The 26,495-nt window shown below is 37.2% G+C and overlaps 1 protein-coding gene across 1 annotated transcript in view; it reads right to left on the bottom strand.

Annotated features, from left to right (window-relative positions):
* LOC102217967 (potassium voltage-gated channel subfamily D member 3) overlaps positions 1 to 20,964 on the bottom strand; it is a 108,979-nt gene extending 88,015 nt beyond the window's left edge. The window contains exons 1-3 of the mRNA XM_014473383.2: positions 20,872 to 20,964; positions 20,677 to 20,772; positions 18,710 to 19,889 (exon numbers count right to left, since the gene is read on the bottom strand). Of these exons, the coding sequence (XP_014328869.1) occupies positions 18,710 to 19,812 (1,103 nt within the window). The 5' untranslated portion in view covers positions 19,813 to 19,889; positions 20,677 to 20,772; positions 20,872 to 20,964. The remainder of the gene's footprint in view (positions 1 to 18,709; positions 19,890 to 20,676; positions 20,773 to 20,871) is intronic.
* Between the last annotated feature and the right edge of the window lie 5,531 nt (positions 20,965 to 26,495).

The following is a 26,495-nucleotide window of genomic DNA, read 5'->3' as shown; positions in this document are numbered from 1 at the left end:
TGACATGGCCTTTTAGCTAAATTATATATTTTAAGGTAAACACATATCTAAAGCAAATGTGGTTTTAATGTTGCAAAATTGAGTAAATGCCTTTTTGTCCACATAAGTATTTTGTTTATGCAAATAATTATTACTAAAATATAATCTAATGTCAGTCCCACCAGTGCTAATTGTACCACAACCTGAGAACCACAGATCTAACTGTCCCTTTAAAATTATGCAGAAATGAAAGAAAGGAATCTCAAGACCATAACGTCACTTATATTGCCTAAAGTTGTTACAAAGAAACAAACATAATTGCAGTGAAAGGCATATTCAAAACTATAACCTTTAATATTAAAGTTCACATCTCACGTTTAAGCTATTTTTTAAACTACCCCAAACATCTAATTATAGCTGCTGGCACAGTTATGCATCGAGTTTATATTCTGCACATTGTGTGAGACGTGTGTGAGTAGAAAGGTTCTGCGATGAGACAGAAGAAGAGGGATGTGTTAAGAAAGGGAAGATAATAAGAGGGGAGGGGAGGCGATGGTGAAGGTGGAGCTGATGATGGGAGTGTGGATGGTTTCTATTTTTAGACCACATGTGTGATATATGCCAATAGGTGTTCAAACCGGTGAGTAAGACAGACTTTACCAGGCTATTACGAAAGGATTCTGTCTGCTGTCACATTTGAACCTAATCCATAATATTATAAACTAGTGTGGCACCGACAAATTGCATTTCTTTGTAGATAAAATCAGCATCACTAATACATCAAATTCCAGTCCATTTTTCAAAAGGATGACTGAAGATAACCACTGGCCTCAATACTACTTTCCCTGCCAGAAGGCAAAGGTGCTGAAAGCCTCTATAAAAACGAGTGAATTGAACAAGCTGAAATTAAATTGAGTGCAGGAAGAAAACAGATCAGGATAATATTCATAAAGTCACTGAGAGCGTGGTTATTCTTAAAATGATTGGGCAAAAACAGGAAGGACATAGACAATAAAGCACCAGCACACACGTGAACAAAGTGACATCAATCAACAGATACCAACTGTGAAACAATATAAATAAAATCCCCACAGTAAAAGATTCATACAATTTCTCAAAAAAAGACCCTGAAGACATTAAATGAGCTCTAGAGTAGAACAATAACATGAGTGATGGCACAGGAAAAGCCAAATCTGCTGTGACCATATTACAATGTTTTTCTGAGTGTGGTTTCAGTGTGGCTGATACATCTTTGTTTATAAGTCTGCTGTGCCGTGCAAGGGCCAAAGCCACTTATTGAATTATGTGGGTATCCTATCAATCACTCCTTGCTGTGACTGGCCCCCACTTACTAAAGCATTTATCTGATGAGCTTTCATAAATGGGCTAATGAATTGCAATGTCCTCTGACTTTGGTCAAATCATAATTGCATCCTTTTCAGGAGGAGATAGGTGAGGTTCTGTCTAAGTTTTACAAACTGCAGGTTTGGAGGAGGCAGTGCAGACTAGTCAGGGTTAAAAGACTAAAATGGAGTAACATTACCATTCAAAAAATATATAGAGTGAACTACCAGTGGTCACTTTATATCACCTGTGGATAGCTAAAATCCACTATTACTTGAAACACCCACTAAAATGCTTATAACTGCCTATTTTAACAGACACCAATGTACCTTAATATGCATTAAAATGCACAGTGGAAATGGTTTTTGTACTACCACAGAAGCTCAAGTTTTCAGCAAACAGACAGTACAGACCAAAAGTTTGAACACACAGTTGTGTCCAAACCTTTGGTCTGTACTGTATATCTTGCCCTACTGACAAAATGTTTTCACACAAGTTAGCTGAAGTGCACGGCTAACACTAGCATCTTTACTTTTTTGATATGTCTTGAATATTTCTGTCGCAGAATTGTCAACTGGTTCTAGTCAATTATGCATAGATAAAGCTCATAGAAAATGTCATTTGCTTTGAAAGTTGTAAAATTCATGTGGTGGAATTGTGAGTCTGTTGAACTTATCATACAAACTACTACTCAGTCCCACGTTCCTATGAACAGTTATAAACAACATAATAGAGGAGCATTGTTGTGATGACTTGATGAAGGTGGAGTGTTGGAAAGAGTAGAAGCTTCTTAAAGAGACAGAGGCCAATTTCAAAGCATCAAATTGTGAAGTCAAAATTATTTCATTATGTTTGCTATATTCATCATTTTTATAACAACTGAGGATATGGCAATTACATGAATGTGGCACTATGAGCCTGGACAATACATAATACCATCCCTTCAACTTGTCCAGCAAGGCCATTGCATCTTCTCTCACTGTGGATTCTGAAAACTAATACATGTCGAGGTTCTTATTTACAAAGCAAAACAACTTTCACTTCTTTGGAATATGCAGGGTTTTTTCTACTGCATTTTGGTCTGCTTTTCTCACTTTATAGCCACATGCACACATGCAAATCTGAGTAAACAGCGCAGACAAACACAGACAAGAGTATATATACACACAAAAACGCACACATTTGGAACAGCAAACTCTCAATATTAGCCATCTGTGAATGTCTAAAAACATTTGGCCAGGTTTTTTGGCATTAGTTTGCTTGTCCGTGGGGTCTGGCTCAAATCTGTTACCATTTCTCAGCAAGCTTTTTGTACAGAGCACACATCATCAGTGACCTCACTGCTGGAGGACGGGGCACAGGCCAAGTTTACGACTAAGAGCTGCTCTACAGGGGAATGAGGAACACACAGAGATACTTCTCTATCTTTCTGCTGTCCTCCTTAAAAACTTCAATTTACTCTCTGACCATCTCTTGGCCCTTTGCTACAGTGTATCACTTTCAGCTTGAGAAAGAGAGCCAAGGAACTGTCCTCTCTGAGCACATTGGAAGACCTATTTGTTTCTCAACACTCTAAATGAAAATACAATTAGGCCACACATATAAGACTATCCACTGATTACAAACCTCAGATGAAAAAGGAACCTCTTTACCAGCAGAACTACAGTTAAAACGTAACACTTAACCTGGAATAGATTTTATGTTAGTTATAGAAGATCAGGCCGCATCTGCTTTTATCTAAAAGTCACAGGTCTCCTATGATACAGATGCAGTACAACCCTAAGTCGTACATTATTCTCCAGCAGTGTGGTGTGCATAGTTTGTGTTTTATACCCAATCCTTTGATTGTTTTTTTTTCCCTCTTGGCAGTTTGACATTTACTTTGCTAAATTGTGAATGAATTGAGTGAAGTTAATGAAAACTCAGAGGTTAATGTGTCCAGAGCTTTATCTGACCGTGCCATGCCTAGTTGGAAGGAACAAATGGAAAGATGTTATCCCCCCTTTTAACCACCTGCTGCCGACCTGGCCCACCTGCCCATGAAATATTTACTATGCTCCAGAGCACATAGGCCTGACCTAAATCCACCTACTAGGTTGTCTAGCATCACAACAATGACTAAGTGAACCGCGCATTTAAGGGCTGGTAGTAGAAACAGTCAGTTGGCTCTTAATAGCGTGAATCTTAGCTGGGTGAATTTGGTTTACATACTTTACATCACTTTTACAAAAGATCCAAAAAGAAAAAGGCTTGTGACTAGATTTCCTAGAGTTTTATTTGAATTTGATCTTATCCTAAAACTTTTGTCTGAGGAAGCATAGGGATGTACAGAAGCAGTTTAGATGATGTATTCTCTGCAACTTGCAGTTAATTTAAGGTGTAGAATAGAGTGCAATGTTTATAGCAAATAAAAAAGAAAACAGGAAGGCTAAACATAGTAAAGTAGAATTGCTGTATTTGATCCTTTTGCAGTTTCAATTTCTGTTATGGATCATGATGAAAAAGTTTTCAAACAACAAACGTTGTGATCCCTACCTTATCCACTTTAAGAATTTGCAAACATCTTCAGTTAGAATTTACCAAAATAATTTCTGCAATATTTTACATGCCAAATGATAGATCATAATGGTTAGTCACTTCATATGCTTTATCCAGCCCCATTCAACAATAATTTTTTTCATATTCGGGTGTTAAAATTTGTTCTGTATTTACATCCAGAATAAAAAATAATCAAGTACAAACTCTTTAAGGGTTAAACCTATGGCACTAACTGTTGTGTATGATACACTAGGTCAAATAAAATACTGTTCAAGCAGATAACTGGAAGTAGCACATGGCATCGTTTATTTTCGAACCCGAGAACATCTCTCTTCTTCTGCACAGGTTCCACTCACCTCTCTTATGCACAGCAAGAGCGCCACCAATGACGAATTGTTATATTTCGTTTACCTTCAGATTATACAGCCAAACAGCCTCCAACCATAGGAGCATAATCAGACCAAAAGTGTCTAACAATCTTAATCCTGGAGGTTCCATTATTTCTTTGTCTGGAACACCACACTAACTGTATATCTCTATTCTTCTTTAAATGCATATTAACTTCTTTTGATAAACATAAACTCAATAATTCTGCCAATGCAACAGATACATATTTTTTAACCAGTGGCCTTGCTGAATTTTTGCAATCATTAAGAAGGCATTCTTTCTGAAAAGTGACAACTCTGAAATACAGTTAGACTGTGCTACACTTATTGCAACATATTGTATTCTGTTTTTGATCAGGCAAAAATCAAAACAATAGCTTTATTTATAGTTATGCGTCATCACCTCTCCCACCTCCTTTGTAATATAAATAGCAAAGAATTATGTTTTTTTTTCCTCCCTCACGTTACCGACATGCTGGGGAGATGAGATTTCCACACAGTGTGTATGTGTACATGCCCAATTCGAGTACGTATAGAGCACAAACTGTGATAAATTAATTGTAATTTAGACTGGTTTTTAAAAGACGCCTGCGCACTGCAGCACTGCAGGTTCAAAGTAGTGTCTGTAGGAGAGCAATGAAGAGAGGGGGAGGAAGAACGAGAAATGAGCAGGATTTAGGCAGACATTTCATGGACTGTAGAGCACTGCATTACAAAACAATACTCTGAAGTCTTTTGGGATTTTTTTTATACTTATTTTAACAGAACATTATGTTGGAAATCGAAAGAATAGAGACAAACTAGGAAGATATTTTAGAAAGAAGAAGGATGTCTGCACACTGACAAATAAAGCTATGCTGCATGTTACAGAGAGAAACACTGTAACATGCAGTTTTCTCTACATGTTACAGATAGAAAGTAGCATTTCTCTCTGTAATCACACACTGTACATTTCAATTGGGGCTGCAACTATTAGTCAATTTAATCCATGACTTTGTTAATAAAAATGGCCCCGGCAGAATGTTGTTGACATATGATGCCACTACAATACAAAGTAAATGGAGTTTAAATAGCTGTAAAATGCAGAAAGTTTTATAGATAGTATCATCACTATTGACCCTTGCAATACATCAACATCTCAAAAGTACGACTGTGTGATTTCTTCATTGTCCAGTTACAGTACAGCATATTTGTCTTTTGTTTCAATGGTGTAAGAAGACTTGATGCCAAAAAAAAAAAAATAACGCTTCCATATATCTCACTATGTATCTGACACTGTTTAAATCACCATATATTTGACCACCATATAAATCAGTTTGCCACATTATGTTCTGGACATGTAAAAAAAATCAAACTCCATTTTTATTCATTTTTATGACAATTTGTATATAATTTTTCTGTCCATTTCTTATTGTGATCAACAATGGCTGTTATATACCATATATTGTAGTCGTGTTATATTTTGTACAAACATGAAATTTATATTGTTTGAACTATAAAGTTTTTAAGTTAAAACATATTAACCTTTTATCAAAACTTAATATATGTTTATCTTATTAAGTTTTAGGTCATACTTGGATTAAGCCATGTTTACTGGCAGCTTGGGTAGAGTTGTAAGAATCATGAATAAATTGAGAAGGAACTTAAAAAGCAATAAGCTGGAAGAATAAATTTTATCTAATTGAGGTGGCAACATTCCTTGTTGATCAACTGGTGGGCACGTAAAGCTCCACAGATAAAAAAACCCCCAAAAAACTACACCACCTGAACTGTATTCACGTTGTGTTGTCACGCAGAGTACTGTGAAAGATTTAAAGATACCTTGTATCTGGACTCACACAACACTGAGAAAAGGCAAAATTGGCCACAAATTACCCCAAATTAATGTGGCATCTTGACTAAAATGACCAACTGAAGACTTTTAAGTATGTAGAGATGTAGAAACTGATGGTGTTTCTGAACATAAGTTTTAAGCTCTAACACAAACACATTTTTCTAACAATAGGAACAGCAGCTCTGATAGTATATGATAATGATTGAATATATAACTCAACAAAGAGAAGTGGCTAAAAAATAGTTCTGAGTTTAGGACTCAGAAACATCAGTACTTGCATTTCATGTGATTGCATCATGTAGCCATTTACAAATGTATATCCTTTTCATGCCACTTGAGACTGAATGTCATGAACCCATTTCCTGAAAAGCGTATGACCAGTATCTGTTTTTCATAGCATACTTTTTGTATAGCACACTGCTTTTCAGCAAAACAGAAGTCATCTGTTCACTCTACGTGTGTTCAGTTGTCCCCCACAGACAGGATTTTAGGGAATTATTTTTGAATTCCACATTAGAGTTGCAGACGACCTCCCCCCACCACCAAAGAACCTAATTGATTTCTGCATTAAGTATAATACTCTTTCATTCCCCACAGAAAGCTAGGGACACATCTCAGAAATTTCTTTGCATGAATGAGACAGCTAGGTGAACTTCTGAGCTCTACGGTTTGAAGTTATTTATGCAGCGTTAATTCAATCCTAATAAGATTAAAACATTATGCTGACTGTCTCATGTGAAGTGAAGCCAGTGAAAATCCTTTTATTGAGCTGCAGTGGACCATGGCCTTGCTACTCCCTGAGCATGGAGGTAGAAGTTGGGTCATGAGTACGAGTTGGGGGTTTGAAAATTGAATTAATATAACCACCAGTCAACCTTTGAAGGGCTTACTGAAATCTGCTAATGGTTTTAGTCCATTACTTGACTTTTATGCTCTTCCCAGTGCTTGGTGTTTTCAGATGGCACATAGCAGGTTTAATCCCTCTGCATGGGTAATCCCCCAAAGACATCTGGATAAAAGAGAAAAGTTGATTCCCAGCTTTGCAAAGGACATATCCTGCATCATGCTCTCATATAAGTATGATAAAGCACACTGGAGGTCAAGCAAAAACTTTGACCATTAAATGAAAAGAACACTTTTTTTTATTAAACTGACCTAAATCAAATGTCACGACATAAAATCCTGTCAGATTATCCTCCATGAAGACACCCACCCCCGACGCAAACGCACACTTTCACAAAGGCACACGTTCACTAAAGGGGGTTGGGGGGGACTAGCAGGACAAGAACTAATCCGCACAGATTTAGTGTAGCAGAACAATTGCTTTTGTCACCCTAGATAATCAGCCCAGAGTACAGTTTATAAATTACAGTACACGAAATAAAAAACAAACAGGGCGACGGTGAGCGTGCAAATGAGAACAAATGCGTACACTGCAAGTGCATGAGTGAGAGCGTATAAAAATGGAACAATGATGTCAACCTGTTCAAAAGCCCGTCTGCAAACCTCAGAAAATTACTCTGTCTCATTCAGAAATGGTTTGTCACATACTCTACAGGGAAATAAGAGGTAATTTCTTTCTCTAACTTGGCCTACATATATAGATAAGTATCATTCACATTCCCTTCAGCCTCTATTATCCAGACAGTAATGAGCATGTCTGCCCAGTGGACACAATAAGGCCTAATCCATGACTGTTTACATTTGGGTGTTTGCTCAAAGCAAGCTAAATCAAGGGCCACTCCAGTAAAATGACAACAACAATGCTCTACTAAGTGATGATGTAACTGTCCTTGTGTATCAACCCTTATTTATGCAATTCAGTGTTTTGCTAACTAAAGCAGCAGTTAGCATTTATTCTACTTTTTCACAACATTGGGAAAATATGCTTCTGGGAATAGCTCACTTTGCTTTAGCATCTCACCCATGTCATTAAAATCAGCGATCTAGGACAGCGAGGATCAATTTAATTGCTGCAATACATTATTGACATGCAGAGCATGAATATATGTCTAGGGCTAGCATATATCAGCCTCAACTGTCAGCTGAATGTGAATATTTCTTCAAGTGATTAAAGGAAGAAAAGCCATTCCAGTTTATATTCTTGGCTGCATAAACAATTTATATTTTATTTAGAAGATATTCTGTATTAAACCAATTTAATGACCATGAATGCACTATGTTCTCTGGGGAACACACACTGTTGTTACAGTAATGCTAACCAAGCTAAGAGTTTATTTCAGAGCAAAAAACAATATAAAACATCAACTCCATCATCATTTTGTCTTTATTTTAAAGTAATGGTACAACTTTTACAGTGACTGCTCTTTCACTTCCATAAATTGGTGTTGACCTTGCTCTTTGTACTCATAAATAATGAGCCTTTGTAGCAGAATGACTAGGAAAAAAATCATTTTCAATGCTACTAATAGATGTTATTTTTTTGGCACAGCTCTTAAAGAGAAATCACAACTTGCTGGAATCAGTACGAGCAGTACAAACCAGATACCAATCAATCACTCAATCAAATTTTATTTGTACAGCATATTTCAGCAGCAAGGCATTTCAAAGTGCTTCATAAGAAATGGGTCTATAGTCTATTATTTCTGCTCTGATCTCGATCACAAACTAAAGTATAAATATCACAGAAAATAATTATAAATCTTTTCATGGGATTTGCTGTGGGGAGGAGTCATCAGCTGAAGAATACCACTGCACACTGGAAACTGATAATCACCAGCTCATTATGGGACTCCTCGCTGAGAGCCTGCTGGTAATTGAGATGGACACGACACAAGTGTAGTCGGCTTGGAGGGATCATAGATGAAGGAAATCAACTGCCAGAAACTAAAAGGTAGGTTTGGGATAATAAGGGTGGGTTAGTTTCAAAGACATAGTGCATTCTTTCTTCTTTTTATGCATTAATCCAATCACTCCATTAACTCTAGCCCAGTTAACCAGGATTAAGCAGAGAAAAATTAATTGTAATGTTTGCATACATGGCACAGTAGTGTTAAAAGATATAAAAAACAATTGTACATGTATGAAGAGAGACCCTCATGGTAGATTACCTTTCACAGTCTCATCTGCCACAAACCCAAACATCATTCCACTCCTTTTGGTTTGACAGGTGGCCAGGTAAATGCATTTTACACAAGCTTGAAATGCTTGGCAGTCAAAACAATTGGGCAAACATCCAGAACTATGGATGAAAAATAGGTAAAATACATGCCAATGACCAGGCAGTGACATCTGAGCAAACATCCAACAGAGCTGAAAGTAATCATTTTTTAGATTTTTGGGAACATTAGATTTTGGTATTGACTTCTGTGACCTTATAGACACAGGTCACAGACAAACACACAAACGGATATGCACTCCACAATCTAGTGCAATGTTTTTTTTAAGGTCAGTTTTTATGTGTTTATTTAGAAAAGATTACTGTTTTTATGTGTTAATTCTAACTTTCATTTTAAATATTTAAAAATATTTTTTTTTACTGCTGCCATTGTAAAAAAAGTAAACTAAAGAAATAATTTATTAGGGACAAGAATAAGCTCACAGTGCTTGCTCACAGAGACTATAATTAAAATGCATTCAGAATTTTAAACTAATTTCAATATCCAATAATAGAAAAGTTGATTCATCATTATTTCTGTGATTACAGAGCAAAACGTCTTCAAATTCTACAACTAAATTCAATTTGTTTACATTTTCTAAGCAAAATATTTTCCAGTTTTATTGAGCCAATTAATTTAGATGTAGCCTCAAACCAATTTCTTACTGTCGCCGCTTTACTCGCCCCATCTGCTGCTTCAGACTGGGACAATCCTGTCTGAAACCCAGTTTTGCACATTTCTACACAGGTACTTAGGATTTCTTTTCAGATTCCTGTCGCTCACTTACAGGAATGCTGTATGTATACTGACTGATGGGAGATCAACTGCAGCACCTATGGAAGAGCCAGGTGTAATAAAGCTCCTGAAGAAAACCATGAATATTTGTCCCAGCATTTATTCTCTCAATAAATTAATAACAGGAGATGGTGCTCAACAGGGACGCATGCAATCTTTTATATTTACTCCATAAAGCAAAAAAAATAAAAACAGTATTTATTTTTATTATAAACCAATTTTATTTTTTTCTCTCAGGATACAAAGCAGATCAATAAGGCAAAGTGTAAATTAAAACTGCTTCATTTCAATTTAATTTATGGAAGTTGTGATGAGCAAATAAATATTGCACCAGGGCCTTTGTCATAAAATAAATAAATACATGAAAATGTCTTCCATCTTGTGCTTTTTTTTCATAATTATTAAAAGCACAATTAAAAGCTTGGATTTTTAAAAGTGAAATTAAACTACTATCTTTTTTAACCTTTATTAAGAGTTGTTTGTAAGTGTGGAGAGATCTGAATGCATAAAGTTCAATTTTTCAAACTAACTCACTGAAAAGAGAAGACAGACACTATTTAGCTGTCAGGTCACTCTGAAATATCTTTCAGATACCAAGAACAGCAAGTTCTCAAAAATGTTCCCAGGCAACAGTTAAATGAAGGTTATCATACAAATTCAGGCACAATTTTTGTTCTTTATTTCTTGACTTGAGATCTCCTAAGCCCATGCATTATATCAACACTATTGACTGATATAGTGGACTTACACCTAAACATGGAGACAAATACTGTATCACTGTGAGCACTGTGGGACGACTGTCACTCAGTGGGTAGTTGTTTTGCCATTTGGAAAGTTGTGGGTTTAATTTGAGCCTCCATGATGATCTGCCCCTGGGCAAGGCACTTAGCTCCAAGTTTTTTGCCAATTGCCGTATCGGTGTATGAATATGTTAGAGTGTGAATGGCTGATAGAGGTGATAGAGGCACTCGGTGTAAAGCACCGAGTGGTCCTTAAGAATGGACTTTCAACATTATAGCAGTGGAACACAACCTCATGCACCGAGCAGCAACTGCAAGTTCATATCGGAAGTGGGATGCGTACTAATGGTCATTTCCTTCCTACTGCCTAGATTCTCTTACTGTGATAAGTACCCGTTTTTACTGCAGGAGCTCTGCCTCACACAAACCTGCTCTTTAGTTTGATGTGAAAAAAGCACTATGTAAGGTAAAGAATCCTGCCTTACAGCTATTTAAACTGAAATTAGTGTTGATCAACATGCTTTGACTTCCGTCTGTATTTGACTAAAAATCACAGCTTGAAGTGATTCTGGAGTGAAGAATAGTAACTTGTTCTATATAATGGTGCAAAGTCAACATTGCTGTGAATGCAAATGTCGCCTGAAGTATTTCCATTTATCTTCCCCTGGAATAAATCCCTTGAAAACCCCATAATGATCACTTTTTTCCTCTTAATGAATAATTAAATTTTTCTTAAATTAATCTTGATTTAATTAAGGAATTAAAAGATACTTGTGGGGGCAGAGGAGTTGATTTGATTCAGCATATGTATGCTGAAGTGCTTTGAATATACTAGGAAGAGGTTTTTAACGCTGAACTGCATAACAAATAAAATGTATGTTCTCATTTCTTACATGTTGTTTGGAAGTACCAAAGAAATAGGATTATAAATCATTCCTACACCAAAACCCTGTGGCGTGTGCATATTTTGCGCTAATGATCTCCTCCCCATTTATCAAACTCCAAACAACTCTGTGGACGTAGTCAGGTTACCACTAATTCTGACCTTGAAAGGAAAAGGCTACAAACAGATAACTGCTTTCATAAATCCAGGATAATGTGTCGACGACATCACATTAAGTCATAATCTCATCACCCATTCTAATTAATAGCCCTAACAACAGCTGTCTCACATTTCTCACTGCTGCACGAATCTATACTCGCTCGTTTCAATTCGTCATTGTTTTCCACGAGCTGCTGCCTCGAACATAAATGCGCTATAAATTTAATGGCAAAGACTCATCAAAGAGGGCGGAAACTAATGACTGGATGAATATAAATGAGCTTTTCAACAACGAAATACAGTCGTGTTTATTGCATCACAAGCAGACGTACTAAACCCAGATATGATATGCACATAAAACCCGTGCAACAGAGTCAACAATACCGCGTGCAAGAGGCTTTGTGTGGTTGTCAAGGAGACACTGAGCTGCACATTGATCCTCAAGGTTTAGTGATCAAAAAGGAGCTGGCTTCTGATAAGCATATTAAATCACATACAGGCATAGCTACAGTAATGACTACAACACAACCAAACACTCCAGCTCTTATCTAGATTTCACTGACTGAAGCAGCCTAATTGGTCCACAAAAATCAGTAAGAAAAAACATTTGGCATAGTCTTATGTTTGTCCTTTCATAGTCACAGTCGTACTCTATGTTTTACACACAGGTATTTTAGAAATCTACAGAAGCAAATAAATCAAAGAATAGTAAGCTGATGAGGTTAATTCACAACAAGGTAAATTGAGTCACACAGATTTATCTGAAGGCACACCTCAAAGACACTTTTTCCTTGTGCGGTATCATGGAGAAATAAAATAAAACAATATGCAGGAAATCGGGAAGAGACACGTATTTGGACATCAACATGTATGCTTCAACCCTGGAAAATATCTCTGAACTTCCAAAGGTAAAATTAACATTTACAGAAAAAAGTAAACCACCTTGAGAAGATGCAGGATGGTGCTGGCAGGTCCCATTGGGCTGAGGGGCCATACAGTGAGGAAGAAGCCATTACAGATATCCAAATATTACAGATTACAAATGAAACTGAGAAACAAAGATCTTAATTTTTGCATGTATGTACTATTTTCTGATGGAACTTAAATTGAAGTATTTGGCCATGATAACCATCAATACATTTTGGAAGGAAAAATAAGATAAATAAGCACAGTGATCCAAGAAATAAGATCACCTAATTCTATTTAAAAAGACAACAAAATCAATTATTTGGAGTGTTCATATCAAATCCTTGGTCTCAGTTTTAGTAAAAAAAAAAAAAACTGGATTTAAAGCTGAAAAGATGCATGTGAGCAAAGCAGCTTACAAAACAGCCTCGATTATTCCAGTTCTGTACGAAGAGATGGATCAAAATTCAATGTTTATATAGCTATGTGTATAAATGCAAAAGTAGAGCTACTAAATGTTACTGGAATTAATCTTAACACGTTTTTCAAATTCACAGCATCAATAAAGAAGCACTGTTATTCTTTGTCCTATCTTGTCAGCTGAATTTATAGAAAGAAGTCCTTTTGTGGAAATGATAGCTTTAGTTTATCTGCAGTCTTTCTTTCTGTACACAATCATGTTTTGATGTAATGTATACGTTCAGACAGATGGAGCAGACATGAACCTGTTGTGTGGGAGAGGAAGAGCGACTGAATCAAGATGCTTTCCAAAAATGTGTGATCCGATTTAAAGTTGCAAATAAAATCCATAATCTATAATCCTAACTGACCCAAAAGGAATAAAAAAAAGGGAAAAAGTTATTTCTCTTGGTATGCAGTGGATTACCACATGCACACTTCAGCTGTATTTTCCTGGATTATAGCAATCTTAAAACTAACAATTATAAAAGCTCCCCGAGCCAATAATGAAACAAACATCATCTTCAGAAGTTTGATTTAGACAGGTCTTCTGCGCATCATCATCACAGAGGAGCTCCGGTAAACAACAGTGTAAAACAGCAGTGCTCATTGCAGGTTTTGTTGGCAGAGACATGCTCTTTAGCACAGATTATAAGATTACATTAAAGCCAAAACAAAGGGACAAAACTTGATCAGCTTCCCATAAATGATCGAGGCCCTTGCCAAGAGCAGACTGTGAAACCAGATGAGTGAAAGGTCAGGCTGGTGTCTCACAAATCTGAAAGGCGGAGCAATGTCTCTGCAGTTTCCACTTGGTATCTTAAGGTGCAAATTTGTTATCTTGTGTTATGAGTATTAAATACACACAAGCGGGTAAGAAGACACACATTCACACCTTTCCTGCTGTGTAAATCCTTACTTGTCACGTTGAGTATCAGGTAAACTAATCTCTGACTTGCAAAATGTAAAATGTTTGATATCACAATAATTAAGTAAGATGGAGAATTTTTATCACAGCTATTACTTTTCCCGCTAGAAATGTAAACAGTCTCAGGCACAATTAATATAATAGATTTTAGTCACTCATCAAAATGCTGATTGGCTTTTTGTCTAAGCTATTTTGAGTTTTCTGGACATTATTCTTATTTAATAGTAGAAAATTAAACATTTTTTCAATGAGTTAGATTGATTCATTTACCTGACAAAACCCAACAAATTTTAAACCAGGTTTAGACACAAATACCTCTTATAGAGGCAGAATTTTTATCCTTCACTATTTAACACTATTGTTAAGAATAAATAGTCTTTTGAATGAAAGTTTGCTGAAAGTTTGTATGAGCTCTAGGGTAGTCTATAATTAACTTTTTCATTGATTAAGGCAGTGGTTTTATTTTACAACCCTGCTGATTTCACTGTAAAAAAACAAAACAAACAAAAACAAAAGGTGGTGATGGTGGGGGATGCAGGGGCTGGCCAACATAAAAAAGGTTAATACATAAAAAATAATTAGTTTCCCCAAAGTCAATCAGCTAGTCAATTAGGTAACTTTATTTGGTCATCAATGACCCTTGATTACCATAAGCATTTCAGTGACAGAATATGTTGCTGGAGGTTAGTAAACTTAGTTCAACTTTTTGAGTTACTTATTAGGGAAAACCAAGTAATGGGCTAAACAGTTAGACAATCTTGTCAGACGCTCCAGAGATTCACAATATCAGTAGGGCATAGCCTTTCTCATAACCTCCATAATTTGATAAAATACAAACTTGAAAGCAGCAAAAAAAATTGGATCTTTAGAATAAATGCAGCTAAAGAGATTTAGAGAAACAGCCATGGGATTCTGTCTTTTAACTAGATAATGCAAATTCGTTTTCCTTCATGGGAAATGAGTTTCTCAAGAGGTGCAGCTGGTAAAGGAATCAGATAAGACAAAGATACTATGGGAGTATCTAACTCTTCCATGACTCAATTAGCATTCTGATGAGCATAATGCCATTTTGAAAGAGAGTGAGGTAATTCCAAGACATTCAAATGACTCTGAGTCATTGCTGGAGTGAAAATACATATTGTCTCTGATTAAAACAGCTGAATGGTTTTATAAAACCATTTTCTGAAATATTCTATAACCGTATTATGAACAACTTGGATTCCTGTCTCAACTTGGATAATAATTTAGCAATGTGAGGCCATAAAGCTTTAATAACTCTAGCAGAGCACCTTTGGCAGATGATAGATATTCACATCATAGTTGTGCAACCAAGAAATCTGCAGCAAATATGTGTTTCCATTATGCCAATCTGGACCAAAATTACACCTTGTTGAATCTATGCCAGGATGAATTATTAGAATTTCAATAGAAAAAGAGGGCCAGCCCAGTACTGAGAATGTGTTTCAGTAAGGTTAGATAGATACAAAATAATTAAAAACTCCAGTAAATATGACATTATACAAATAGAGCAAAAAGACGAAGTTTAATTTTCTCAATTGCATGGTGTTTTCACAAAAAAACAGAGGTTACAACAAGTGATTTTGTGTATAGTCATTTGTTCATTTTGGTATTGGTCATTAGCTTTTCTGATCATAATTCTACAATCAGTACTTAAATACATATATTGCCATTATGAATTGCCTTGTTCTTCACATCATAGAAGCTGATATGAAGAGATAACAAACAGTGTGCAGGTCAAGAACCTATGCATAGTTGTAGAACTAAAGGGGGTGAGGCTAATAACTTGTAAAATTCACTTGAGCAACATTTATAAGAAATATCAGGTATTTCCACCCTATTTGAATAAAACCTGTTACAGTCCTTATACTGACTGTCCAAATGCCCTTTAAACGATGCACTTTAAATAAAACTTGTTATTGTCCATTCTTAAGAAGTTATCTCCAGCTCCTGATTAATGTCTTGCTCAGATGAGATGGAGACCAGAAGATCCTGCAGTGTTTTTGTTCTGTACACACATCTAGAAATAACAGCCTAGAAAGTCACCCTTGTTCCCCACTTCTGTATCACTCCAAAAGCTCTCTTTCGTTATCAATTTGTGGCTTCAATTTGTCACTTCCTCCCAAGGTAGATCAGGCATGTATGGACGGATCAATTTTAACCCCCAATCTATTTGTGAGGGTTTTAATAGGTTTTATCTATTAAAGACATTTTAGTTGATGAAATTAAAGTATGTTTTTTACAGAGGCTAATAAGAGGAGTTATTGGTGCCTTGCAGAGTACTCGGTTTGTTTTTTTTTCCTGCAGAAAGTGCTTCTGGCTCAATGCATCTCTGTTTAGTTGTGCTTGTATCTGAAAAGAGCCACTGATAGAGCTATTCCTGCATTAATTTCAGGAATAGCTTTGTCCCAGACCTGACAAATGACCAGTCACACTGATCACAGTTCAGTGTGGAGTTTCTTTCTAGTGGAGAAGAAGTGGGTTTTCTCCGCTGTCAGCACATCACTGAATTTTAAGAAGTGTTGCAAAGTCAACAAGATACAGATACAATCTGATCCACTTCATTAAGCATAACTGTTTACCAGTTGTAATTATTTAATTAACTCCATCTGTCTGCATGGCATTACAATTTTAATCAAATCAAACTGTATCGTTTTTATCATTGAGTTGCTTTGGAATAACTTGAATTAAATGGGAGTCTACGTAATTATGTATCAACTGAACCCATTTGTCTTATAAAGCACATTGATATGAAATTAGTTGTGAATTGGTACTGAACAATTCAGCTGAATTGAACTGACCTCTAATAAAAGTAGTTAGACACAAGTTTGAGGCCTAGGAACCAAAATAGAAAATCCAGTACAACACTGTTTGAGGGAACTGGCTTTCATCGTAGTTAGAGGAGTATAAAAGTCTTTACTGACACCTTTTTGCAGATTCCGGAAAAAGGAGGAGGGGCGTAAAAAAAAAAGTATTTACTAGATCTTTGAAAATCTAACATAACCTATATGCAAGAAGAAAACATTTGTGTTTACGCATACGTAAATAAACAAAGACTTATTTTCTCTAAACATGTTTGTGTTGGTTCCATGCATTTATGACGTCAACTGTAAGCAGAAAGCAAAATGTCAGGAAGGTTTGCATTAGTCAGCAGATGCAGTGGACCACCTCATTAGTCACTCTGACACCCTCTTCTGGCCCTGGCTTTATTGATGAGACCAAGCTCAACAGCTACCCCTCTCTTAACACTGATCCTCCTCTAAAAGCAACAGGAGACTGATTCAGTAGCTCAGGTGGAGAGGCCAGTGCTGTGTATGGGCTAGGAGCTGCTGCGTGTCCAGAAAATTAACATCCAACAGAGCAGAAAATGTCTACGGTTTAACGGATGTTTGTTTGCAGGTGGAGTGCACAGGCAATCCAGAAACAAACATTTCCACAACAACAGATTTGTGCAGGTTGTGAATGGCAGGGCATGGTCATAGGGTTCCAAGTGTGTCACGGCAATGAGCTCAGAGCCGTTTATGGCCTCAATGACTCTGACATTTAGCAGGATGCTGCAATTTATCAGCTTCTCAGTCTGACTCAAAAACAAACACACACAAAGTCATTTAAAGCATTAGGCCCAATAGTTTTACACCCCATAACTTTGTTTGTGTGCATTGTTAGATGAATGCTGTTTGAGTCGATGGCCTTATAAAAATAGCTTGCAGAATTTTATGATGAAAACTAATCAATGCATCATAAATGCTCAGAATCTTCTCCCTATAGCACTCAATCAATGACAATCACCGGTTTTTAAACAGGATACAATAACAACCTGAATGCTGCATATTGATCAGTCATTTACTTAGTAAATGGCAGCATTTCTGCTTTTTTAAATCTGTTAGTACCAATAATCCTAACTGCCAGTAATCTCAAAGCAAATATTTGATTCATTTTGAATAGAGCGCAGTTATGTGCTTCACATTTATAACCTTAACCTCAAGGCACTTTATCTCCACCCAACAAAGAGTAAGTCTATTTGCGGGACGTAGTTAAAGTAAGTAGGAGTGCTCTCCACATGCAGAGTCACTGTTTCAGTTGATCCTGGAAGTGTATTGCTGCTAACCACAGGGGGAGTTAGAGACAGCAGTAATGCCATAATCTGTTTCTCCATCGCCTCTAATGTTTTGTTTTAGTAAGGCGCTTTCAACTTCCTCTTTTTCTCCACATTTCTCCATGTTTCTTTTCTCAGTGATGTTTTGAAGTCTGAGCAGTGGCACAGTCATTACTGAAAGAGAATATCTTGATGGCTGCTCTTCCCAGAAGAGTAGTCAAGAAACAAAAAGAAAAAAGAAAAAGAAAATATGTATGGAGAAAAAAGTGTTATTTCTCTGCAGTTATTATATGAAATGTCTAGAAGAGATACTTTGGAGAGAGTGGACCTGCTTTCTGAAGCGCTTGCAGGTTTTAAGCCCATAGAATCAGACGTTTCAAGTTAAGCCGTAATCAAACATTTACCCACACAGCTTAAAATAGAAATGGATCCATTTCCAGATTCATTTGCCAAGTCTCATAAACATGCATACATGCACACACACACAGCAAATCACAACCAGATAAAAGACATGTGTGCTCTTACCCGAGCGTTGTCATAGTAACGATGGTGTACCAAAAGGAGGCTGGGATGCTGGTGAATTTGCTGGAGGTTGAACCCTTCTCTGCGTAGAACATGACAGTGGCAAAGATAATTATGGCCATGGTGAGGGAGAAGAGCAGGAACCCCAGCTCCGAGGCACAGCTCTTCAGCGTGTAGCCCAGGATGCGCAGGCCCTGCGAGTGACGGGAGAACTTAAAGATACGGAACACCCGGAAAACCCGCAGCGTCACAAAAGCCCCGCTCACGTCCTCATTGTCAGTCATCACCAGCCCGATGTAATAGGGTAGGATGGCCACCACATCAATGATGCTCATGACAGATCTCATGAAGCGGTAGCGGTTGGGCGCAGCGAACAGGCGCATCAGGTACTCCACCGTGAAGATCATCACGCAGGCAGTGTCCATGCAGAAAAAGGCCACAGTGTAGCGCTCGCCACATGGCACTTCCTTCATGTTGGGCACTGAGCCGCAGGGCACTGTCTCTACCACGTTGGTGATGACAGAAACAGCAATGAAGAAACCAGTGACATAGTAGAAGACCAGAGCCATCGTGGAAGTGTGAGGGTTCTCAAATGCACGCCACATGGTTTCCCTGAATGTCATGTTGGGCAGCTTGGCATCTTTGTTGTCCTCCTGGTCGTCCATGAGGCGTTCTGCATTCTCTCTCTTCCTGTCCTTGTACTCTTCATAGCAGCAGTCCCCAATGATCTCTGGGACAATGCCAAAGAAAGCTAGCTCCTCATCATAAGAGGAGATGCACTCATATCGTGGATAGTGGAGCTTGCCCGTGCGGTAGAAGTTAAGCACACTGCGGAACACGTCAGGGTCACGGTCAAAGAAGTATTCTTTGGTGTCCTCGTTGTAGAAGAACTCCTTCTCCGAGCTGCCGAGCAGCGTGTCCGGATAGCGGTCCAGGGTGTTCCTCCAGGTCTGGAAGCGCCGTCCACTGACATTGAGGACTATGAGCTCGTCCTGCCTCTTGTTCTTTTCAGTGGGGGCGACCGGCATGGGCAAGTTGGCCACAGGCATCCAGCCGATCGCCGCTGCCCGAGCAAACGGAAGCCATGCCGCTACTCCCGCTGCCATGATGATTTCGGCTCGGGGCGCAGGGGGAAACAGGTCAAACACCTTCACAACCAGCTTGACTTCAGCTTCTTCACCATCTGTGATAAAAACATGGAAGAAATCAATGAGGGTGGGAATCACTTACTTAAACAATAATGTTTCAACTTTCCAGGGGGGGAGGGGGAATTTTTATATTTTTATATTAAAGTAACAGAGATATTACAATATAAACAAAATCACAAGCTAATTAGGACAACAAACAACACATACAACATTTTAATAATTTATTTTAATATGAAATTAGTTATTTAAGGAGTGACAGAAATTAAATTCATCATTAACTAGATGAGAGCTACATTCTTAGACACAGTTTTGGTTAGCACAGTGGGTTTCAGTGCAGAGACAGATTGCACCTTCAATAAGAATCATCTCCCTTCACTTCAAGGTTATCTTTCTCTTCTCCTTCCTGTAGAGCTGCAATAAGAGAGAACCTCCTCAGGTTATAATTAACTGCATCTCACAGATAAATGAAAGCAAAATGAAAGGCAAATTAAATTACTAAATTGGCATATTTTTTTTCCGTATCTCTAAAACTTTGACTTTGTTGAAGGTCTTTTTCGGGGTAGATCAAAAACCTGTTGATTTCCAGCTCAAAGAAGTAGAGAGAGAAGAAGATGCAGCTTCAATGTTAAGATCAAACAAACTATTTAATGAACATTAAATGAAACCACATTAATTTGACACCCGGAATGTTAATAATTATAAACTGCGCTTCTGAATCTGCCGGTGCAATGAGTCAAAGAGACACAGAGAAGATGGAGAGTAATATCTTCTTGTTTGCGGATGAATGTTGACCGCTTTCGGTCAGTCAGGCTCAAAACTCACCGATTCAAAATTCTCCATCCAAAGAAACACGACCGCCTCTCCGAACTGTTAAGTTTCAACCAGCTAGGGTTTTTTTTTTAATTACTGAATACGTGTCTGGAAAAGAAAAAGATGGTAGAGAAGTTATTAAGCTAAAAGAAGGACATTTCTACTTAGAAGGGAAGGAAAGCGGAAAAGTAGCGTTGAGCAACGTACCACAGTCGTTTTCTATCAGTTTCCATGATGCGGGAGGAAAAACGATGAGCGGAGTCCGCCGTGAGGACCGCGTTACCTTGGCTTTTCGGGATGAGTGGTAGGAAGAGACGGAGGAGGAGGAGCGCCCTTCCTCTCTCTCCTCCCACCTCTCTCTCCCTTTCTGCGCAGGGTAGGTTTGTGAACCTAACTACAGTTGGTTCAGGAAATATATTACTAAGTTTTTTTTTTTTTTTTTTTTGTCATAATCCTTTGGACATTTTAGGTTTTCTATTTTAGTCTTTATTGTTTTCAGATATCAGTTCATTTCCTGTCTTGGTTCAGTTATTCTTCTCCTTTCGTTTGCTTGCTTGTTTTGTTAAGGCTCCTAAATGGCCTAGTCGGCATACTGTGGAATATTTTTAATTTAGCAGTGGCATTGAAACTGATAACAGGTGATGAGAAGATGGGTGGGGCCAAATACAGAGCAATGGTGGATAAAACTCAGTTAGAGACTGTAAAAGACTTGAGACATTGGAGGAGGTTAACTTTCCAGGAGGAAAGCAACGTTAAGAATACAACTAAAGAATGGCTTGGATGAAATCATATGTTTGTTTTAGAATGGCTCAGTCAATGTGCAGATCTAACTCCAATTGGAAAGCTTTGGCATTGCTTATGAATGGCTGTTTGTAGAATTCCAGCAAAATATGGGAACATTTTCTATTGTGGAGAGCTAGTAAACACATGTTCTAAAAGGTCTTACGGTTTTTAGTGTAAATTAATGTTTTCTACAAGTTATTGATTAAGAGTGATGTATACATATCACATACAGTATATGCATTACTTGGCGTTGGTACGTGACATAAAATTCCAATAAAAAGCATTCAATTTGTGTCCGTAATGAAAATAACAGTCAAACGGTTGCATACAAAATTATAAATTAATGTGATGATGTCAGCCTTTCTTATTGACGTACACAGCACTTTGGTTGCCTCTGTTTTTTAAACCACTTTATAAAGAAATAAATGAATGAATGTGCAAACCACTGTAAACAAAGGTGAATTATGTACATACATATACGTTGCTGGTTCAAACCCCTGCTCTATCTGTCTAAGTCATTGTGTCCTTAAGCAAGACACCTGTGTAAGGACACAAGTCCTGCATAGAAATAATTTCTATGACCTTGCCTTCTGGCAGTGGTCAGAGGGCCCAGTGGCACCAGTGGATGGTAGCCTCACTTCTGTCAGATTGTCCCAGTGATTTTCACAGTGTAGTAGGCACCATCAATGTGCGAATGGGGCAATGACTGAATGTAGCTTAAAGAGCTTTGGGTTCCTCTGGACTAGATAAAGTGCTATACAAGTACAGGCCTTTAGCCAGTTACCTTAATTCATATTCAGATGCAGTTGATATTAATGTCTGCATTCCCAAATTAATTAGAGCTTTGCAAAGCAATATGCAGTCCTAATTGAGTCAACAGGGATCCTACCAGAATATCAATAGCGAACAGCTTACATACAGACTGCAGCGAAATCATTTTGGTCACAGAAATGCATGTTGTCCATATGAAAAATCAGTACTACTGTCCAAACTATATTTTCACCATAAAATCACTGGTTTATAGACCAATGTTTGAAAATGACAAATTGCAAGTCATTGTTACTTAGACACTCAATAACACGCATTCCCTTGCCCACATAAACTCAGACACTCTTGTTTATGCTTCTGTGGTTCTCTATAGCTATCCTCAGAGGCAGCTTTTTCTTCTTTTCTTTCGACTCAATCTAGTCCCTGACCGTAAACTGCCCTTTTGCAAAAATAGAAAATGGACAAAAAATTACTGTTCCTTGTGAAAAATATATCAACGCGTTAAACTCAAACTAGATGTCACAAGAGGAGGAGTTGAAAATGTACAAACACAATGATCACTCATCAAACACATCAGGTCACATACAGGACAGACATTGGCCTTTGCAAAAAAACTGTAAGAGGTTCCAATAGCTTAAATGTCACAGAATAACAAGGTGGGCTGTATTTTACGGTCAACTGCCCCCTGTAATTATCTGGAGACTCTAAGGGGACATTAAAATCGTAACTCCTTTGTGCATTTTTAGATACAAGAAACAGGTGTGTTCAGTGGAAAATACAAAAGGGTCTTAGAAGAGGTCTGAGAAACAGAGTTTTCTATGATGCAGTTGATAGCACTATCACTTTACAATAAGCAACATTCCTGTATGAATGTCAGATAGGAGGTCTTTCTTTGAGCAGTTAGCATGTTTATTTTATTTTTTCTATATTTGGGTTCCCTTCACAGTTTTAAAAAACAAGTGGAGAGGTGATTTTAAATTGACCATAGGTGTAAGTGTGAATTCTCATGACTTTTTTTAGAAGTTGAATGAACTCCTACATTGTAAAGGAGACACATTATTTCAGCTTAGGGAAGTTATTTAATGTACAGCTGACCCTTCATTATTTTCCACATTATAAAGTTCATAGCATAAACTGCTTGTCGACACTGCATTGTTAATGCTACATTTGATCCATTTAGCAATCCTTGCAAACAGACCTATTCTGCTTCTGGTTGCCATCATCTGCCCTTTTTGTTAAGCTTTACATGTCTCTTTAAGCTTTACAGGTATTGAGACAGCTCCACCGTATTGCCAAAAGTATTCAGTCACCAACTAAAGCCATTTTAGGGAGGCGTTCCAAACATATCAATAGTTACGGTTGTATAAAATCATGTATCCAGACATAATAACTGCTTCTACAATATCAAGTTGCCAGGAGAACACGGCTTGCCTGGGGATTAAAATGCAGGTGTGTTTTTCAAGTGTTGAGCCTAGAATTAATGTAAACAGGGTTCTGAGTACATCAGCATACCAAGACATGTTGAATAATTTGGTACTTAAAACTCTATTGCAACAGGAAATGGTCCTCTTGCTGCTACAATGCAACAGCAAGTAAACCATCTTGCAAGATCCACACAGAACACATTTTGGATGAATTAGTTAATCCTGCAAGCGAGGCAGTCTTGTCCAACGTTGGAGTCTGGCCACACAAATGCAGTTCTAGAAGAGTGGTAAATCATTTCTATGAATACATTCCTAAACCTCAAGGAAAGCCTTCTCATGAAAGCCAAAGCCATTAGAACTTTTACGGCAGTTCTGACATCATGTAAAACCTGATGGATTAAGAACTGGATGCCACTCACTCACCTTCATAATACACAATATGTGTAAAGATAGCGAGAAAATATTTTTGGCAAGATAGTGTGGCTGCAGACTGAGAGTTAACCTGCCACAGCTTGGCTGGTTATCACTCTTGTTTATACCATTGGAATCCTTTCAGATTCCAATGTAATGTCTTGGTATTATTCTAGGAAAAAAGTAAAATGCATTAGTTTGACCTGAATGTGTATTTCAGGACCAACATGTAAAGTGAGTGAGTCTGTACTAAAACAATCATTCATGTTTTTATTTTAATGTACCCCTTAAACCTGGAAATAAATGTATTAAAATTATTTCATATTAGGATTTTATGAAAGGTCTCCTGATATTTCTGAGCCTGATCCAAGTTCAAACCCTTATGAAACTGTTTCCATGCTGGGAATAACTGAAGAATGATTCAGTCTAATGTGAACATTGGCCAACTGCTATTGCTACACCATTTTCCATCTTATTGGTCCAAGAGATAATTTTAATTTGTACATTTATTTTTGATTCAACCAAAGAATCTCAGAGTTTATCCTCAGTGAGGTATGAGCCTCCTTAACCAACAAAGTTTTGATAATCCGATCAACTTCTACTATGCAGTGCTTTGACTTTCAAGAAGCAACTTCTCATACATTTCTTTCAAAGAACCAGAAACATAAAGTAGAATGTAAGACTCAGGTGATTTCAAACTTTTATTTTTTTTAGTAATAAACACACACACCCTGACACAGATATATAAAACACACATTCAGAGTTTTTGGTATAACACACACCTCTGAGGCTTTATCCTAAAGGGTTTTGTTTTGACATTTCCCTCGTTTTATATAAATGCTTTTTGCTGACTTCTTGAGATCAATTATTCATGAATAGCCTTTTACTGTTTACCTAATCCCCATTAGATGTCTAAAATCTTCTTTTGGGGATTAATTCAGTGACTGTGATAGAGTTTATCTATGGTTTGCCAAATACTGATTTGACAGCCCTTCTGTCTAATGTTAAGCAAGACAGGTAACAACAGGGGAAGTTGAAGATGATCTCCTGGCCACTATCCAGCAGACAAAGGGACCAAGACAATAGGTCCTGCACTTATTCCGAACCTTTAAAATGTCATAATTTTGTTTACTTATACCAGGAATCAGAGTAGAAACAAGTTTTGTGCAAAAGAAGGCTGTTTCTCAGTCAGCATATTATCATGTACTGTATGTCTTAGGTGAGCTGCAGTAAGTACAACAGGGTGACTATATTTTAATTTCCAAAAAATAGGACGCTTGGCCCAGTCCAGAAATAATTCAATAAAACTTTCAACGTTGGTATGGGCCAAATTTTGTCATTTTTAAGCATATGGGATAGAAATGAACCAATCATACAAACTAGTCTGGATGAATAAAAGTCTATATAGAAAACTGACCTGTAATAATAAAAGCTCATTCTTTAAGTCAATCCTGACAAAAATTACGCAAAAGTTTGAAATTATTTTCGATGTAATAACAAAAACAAAAAGCAGGAGTCTGAACACAACTTTATGACCAAATCTGGGTAATATACTCAAAACCAGAAACTATGTATTTTAGATTACTTTACACACTGTGGAGCATAAATCTAAAATTTTAGTTAGGTAATAACATTTTAAGAGGATAACATTTTCACACCAAAATTAAACATCTCAGCAGAACAGAAGGGGATACGACATCCTTTCTTTCTTTGGAAGAAGTAGACAGGAAAGAAAAATAACTGGAGTTACTGTCGTTTCAAACACTTCTGACATTTCAGCAGAAACATGCACTTTGCACCAGCTTCATGTCACCCCAACACCTTTGCTGTACATTGAACAGACACAGTTTTCCCTTAATCTTTCACAGTCAGAGTTGAACAGAGAGCGAGAGAGACACAGCCTGTGTCTACAGAGTGTAGGTTTCAGTGCATTACACGAACAGGCACATTCATACCACAGCTTTTACTTTACAAGGTTAGGAATGAGACCACATGATTTCCTTTTCTCTGGCAGAACTTTAGTATCTTCCAGTGAATGCCACAATCTAATCTTCCCATGCAGATGGACAATAATATTCCTTTCATGTTACCATCAAAAGGTTTAACATCGAAACAGATCAGTGTAAATCTAGACTATGCTTTTTACATTTAGATTAAAGTTTAAGGACTGTGTAAGTGGTTCAATCTTTACTTATCCCACATATATAGAGTTGAAACCAGTCATACATTCACTGAAAAAAAAAAACATATATATTTTTTCCTCACAGTCTGAAGCTAAATTGGACGAAACTTATCTTATTATAGGCCAGTTAGAATCACTACAATTATTTGCTAAATGACAACAAACATTTTATCTTTTCAATTTTCCTCAAATTCAGAAGTTTACGTGCATTTGTTCAGCATTTTGCATAAGTCACAATCAAACCTTTATACAATGATTTAATT

The sequence above is a fragment of the Xiphophorus maculatus genome, chromosome 1 (genome assembly GCF_002775205.1).
Source record: "Xiphophorus maculatus strain JP 163 A chromosome 1, X_maculatus-5.0-male, whole genome shotgun sequence".
Taxonomy (NCBI): Eukaryota; Metazoa; Chordata; class Actinopteri; order Cyprinodontiformes; family Poeciliidae; genus Xiphophorus; species Xiphophorus maculatus.
Note: the sequence above shows the minus strand (reverse complement) of the source record. Positions and strands in the feature narration are given on the sequence as shown.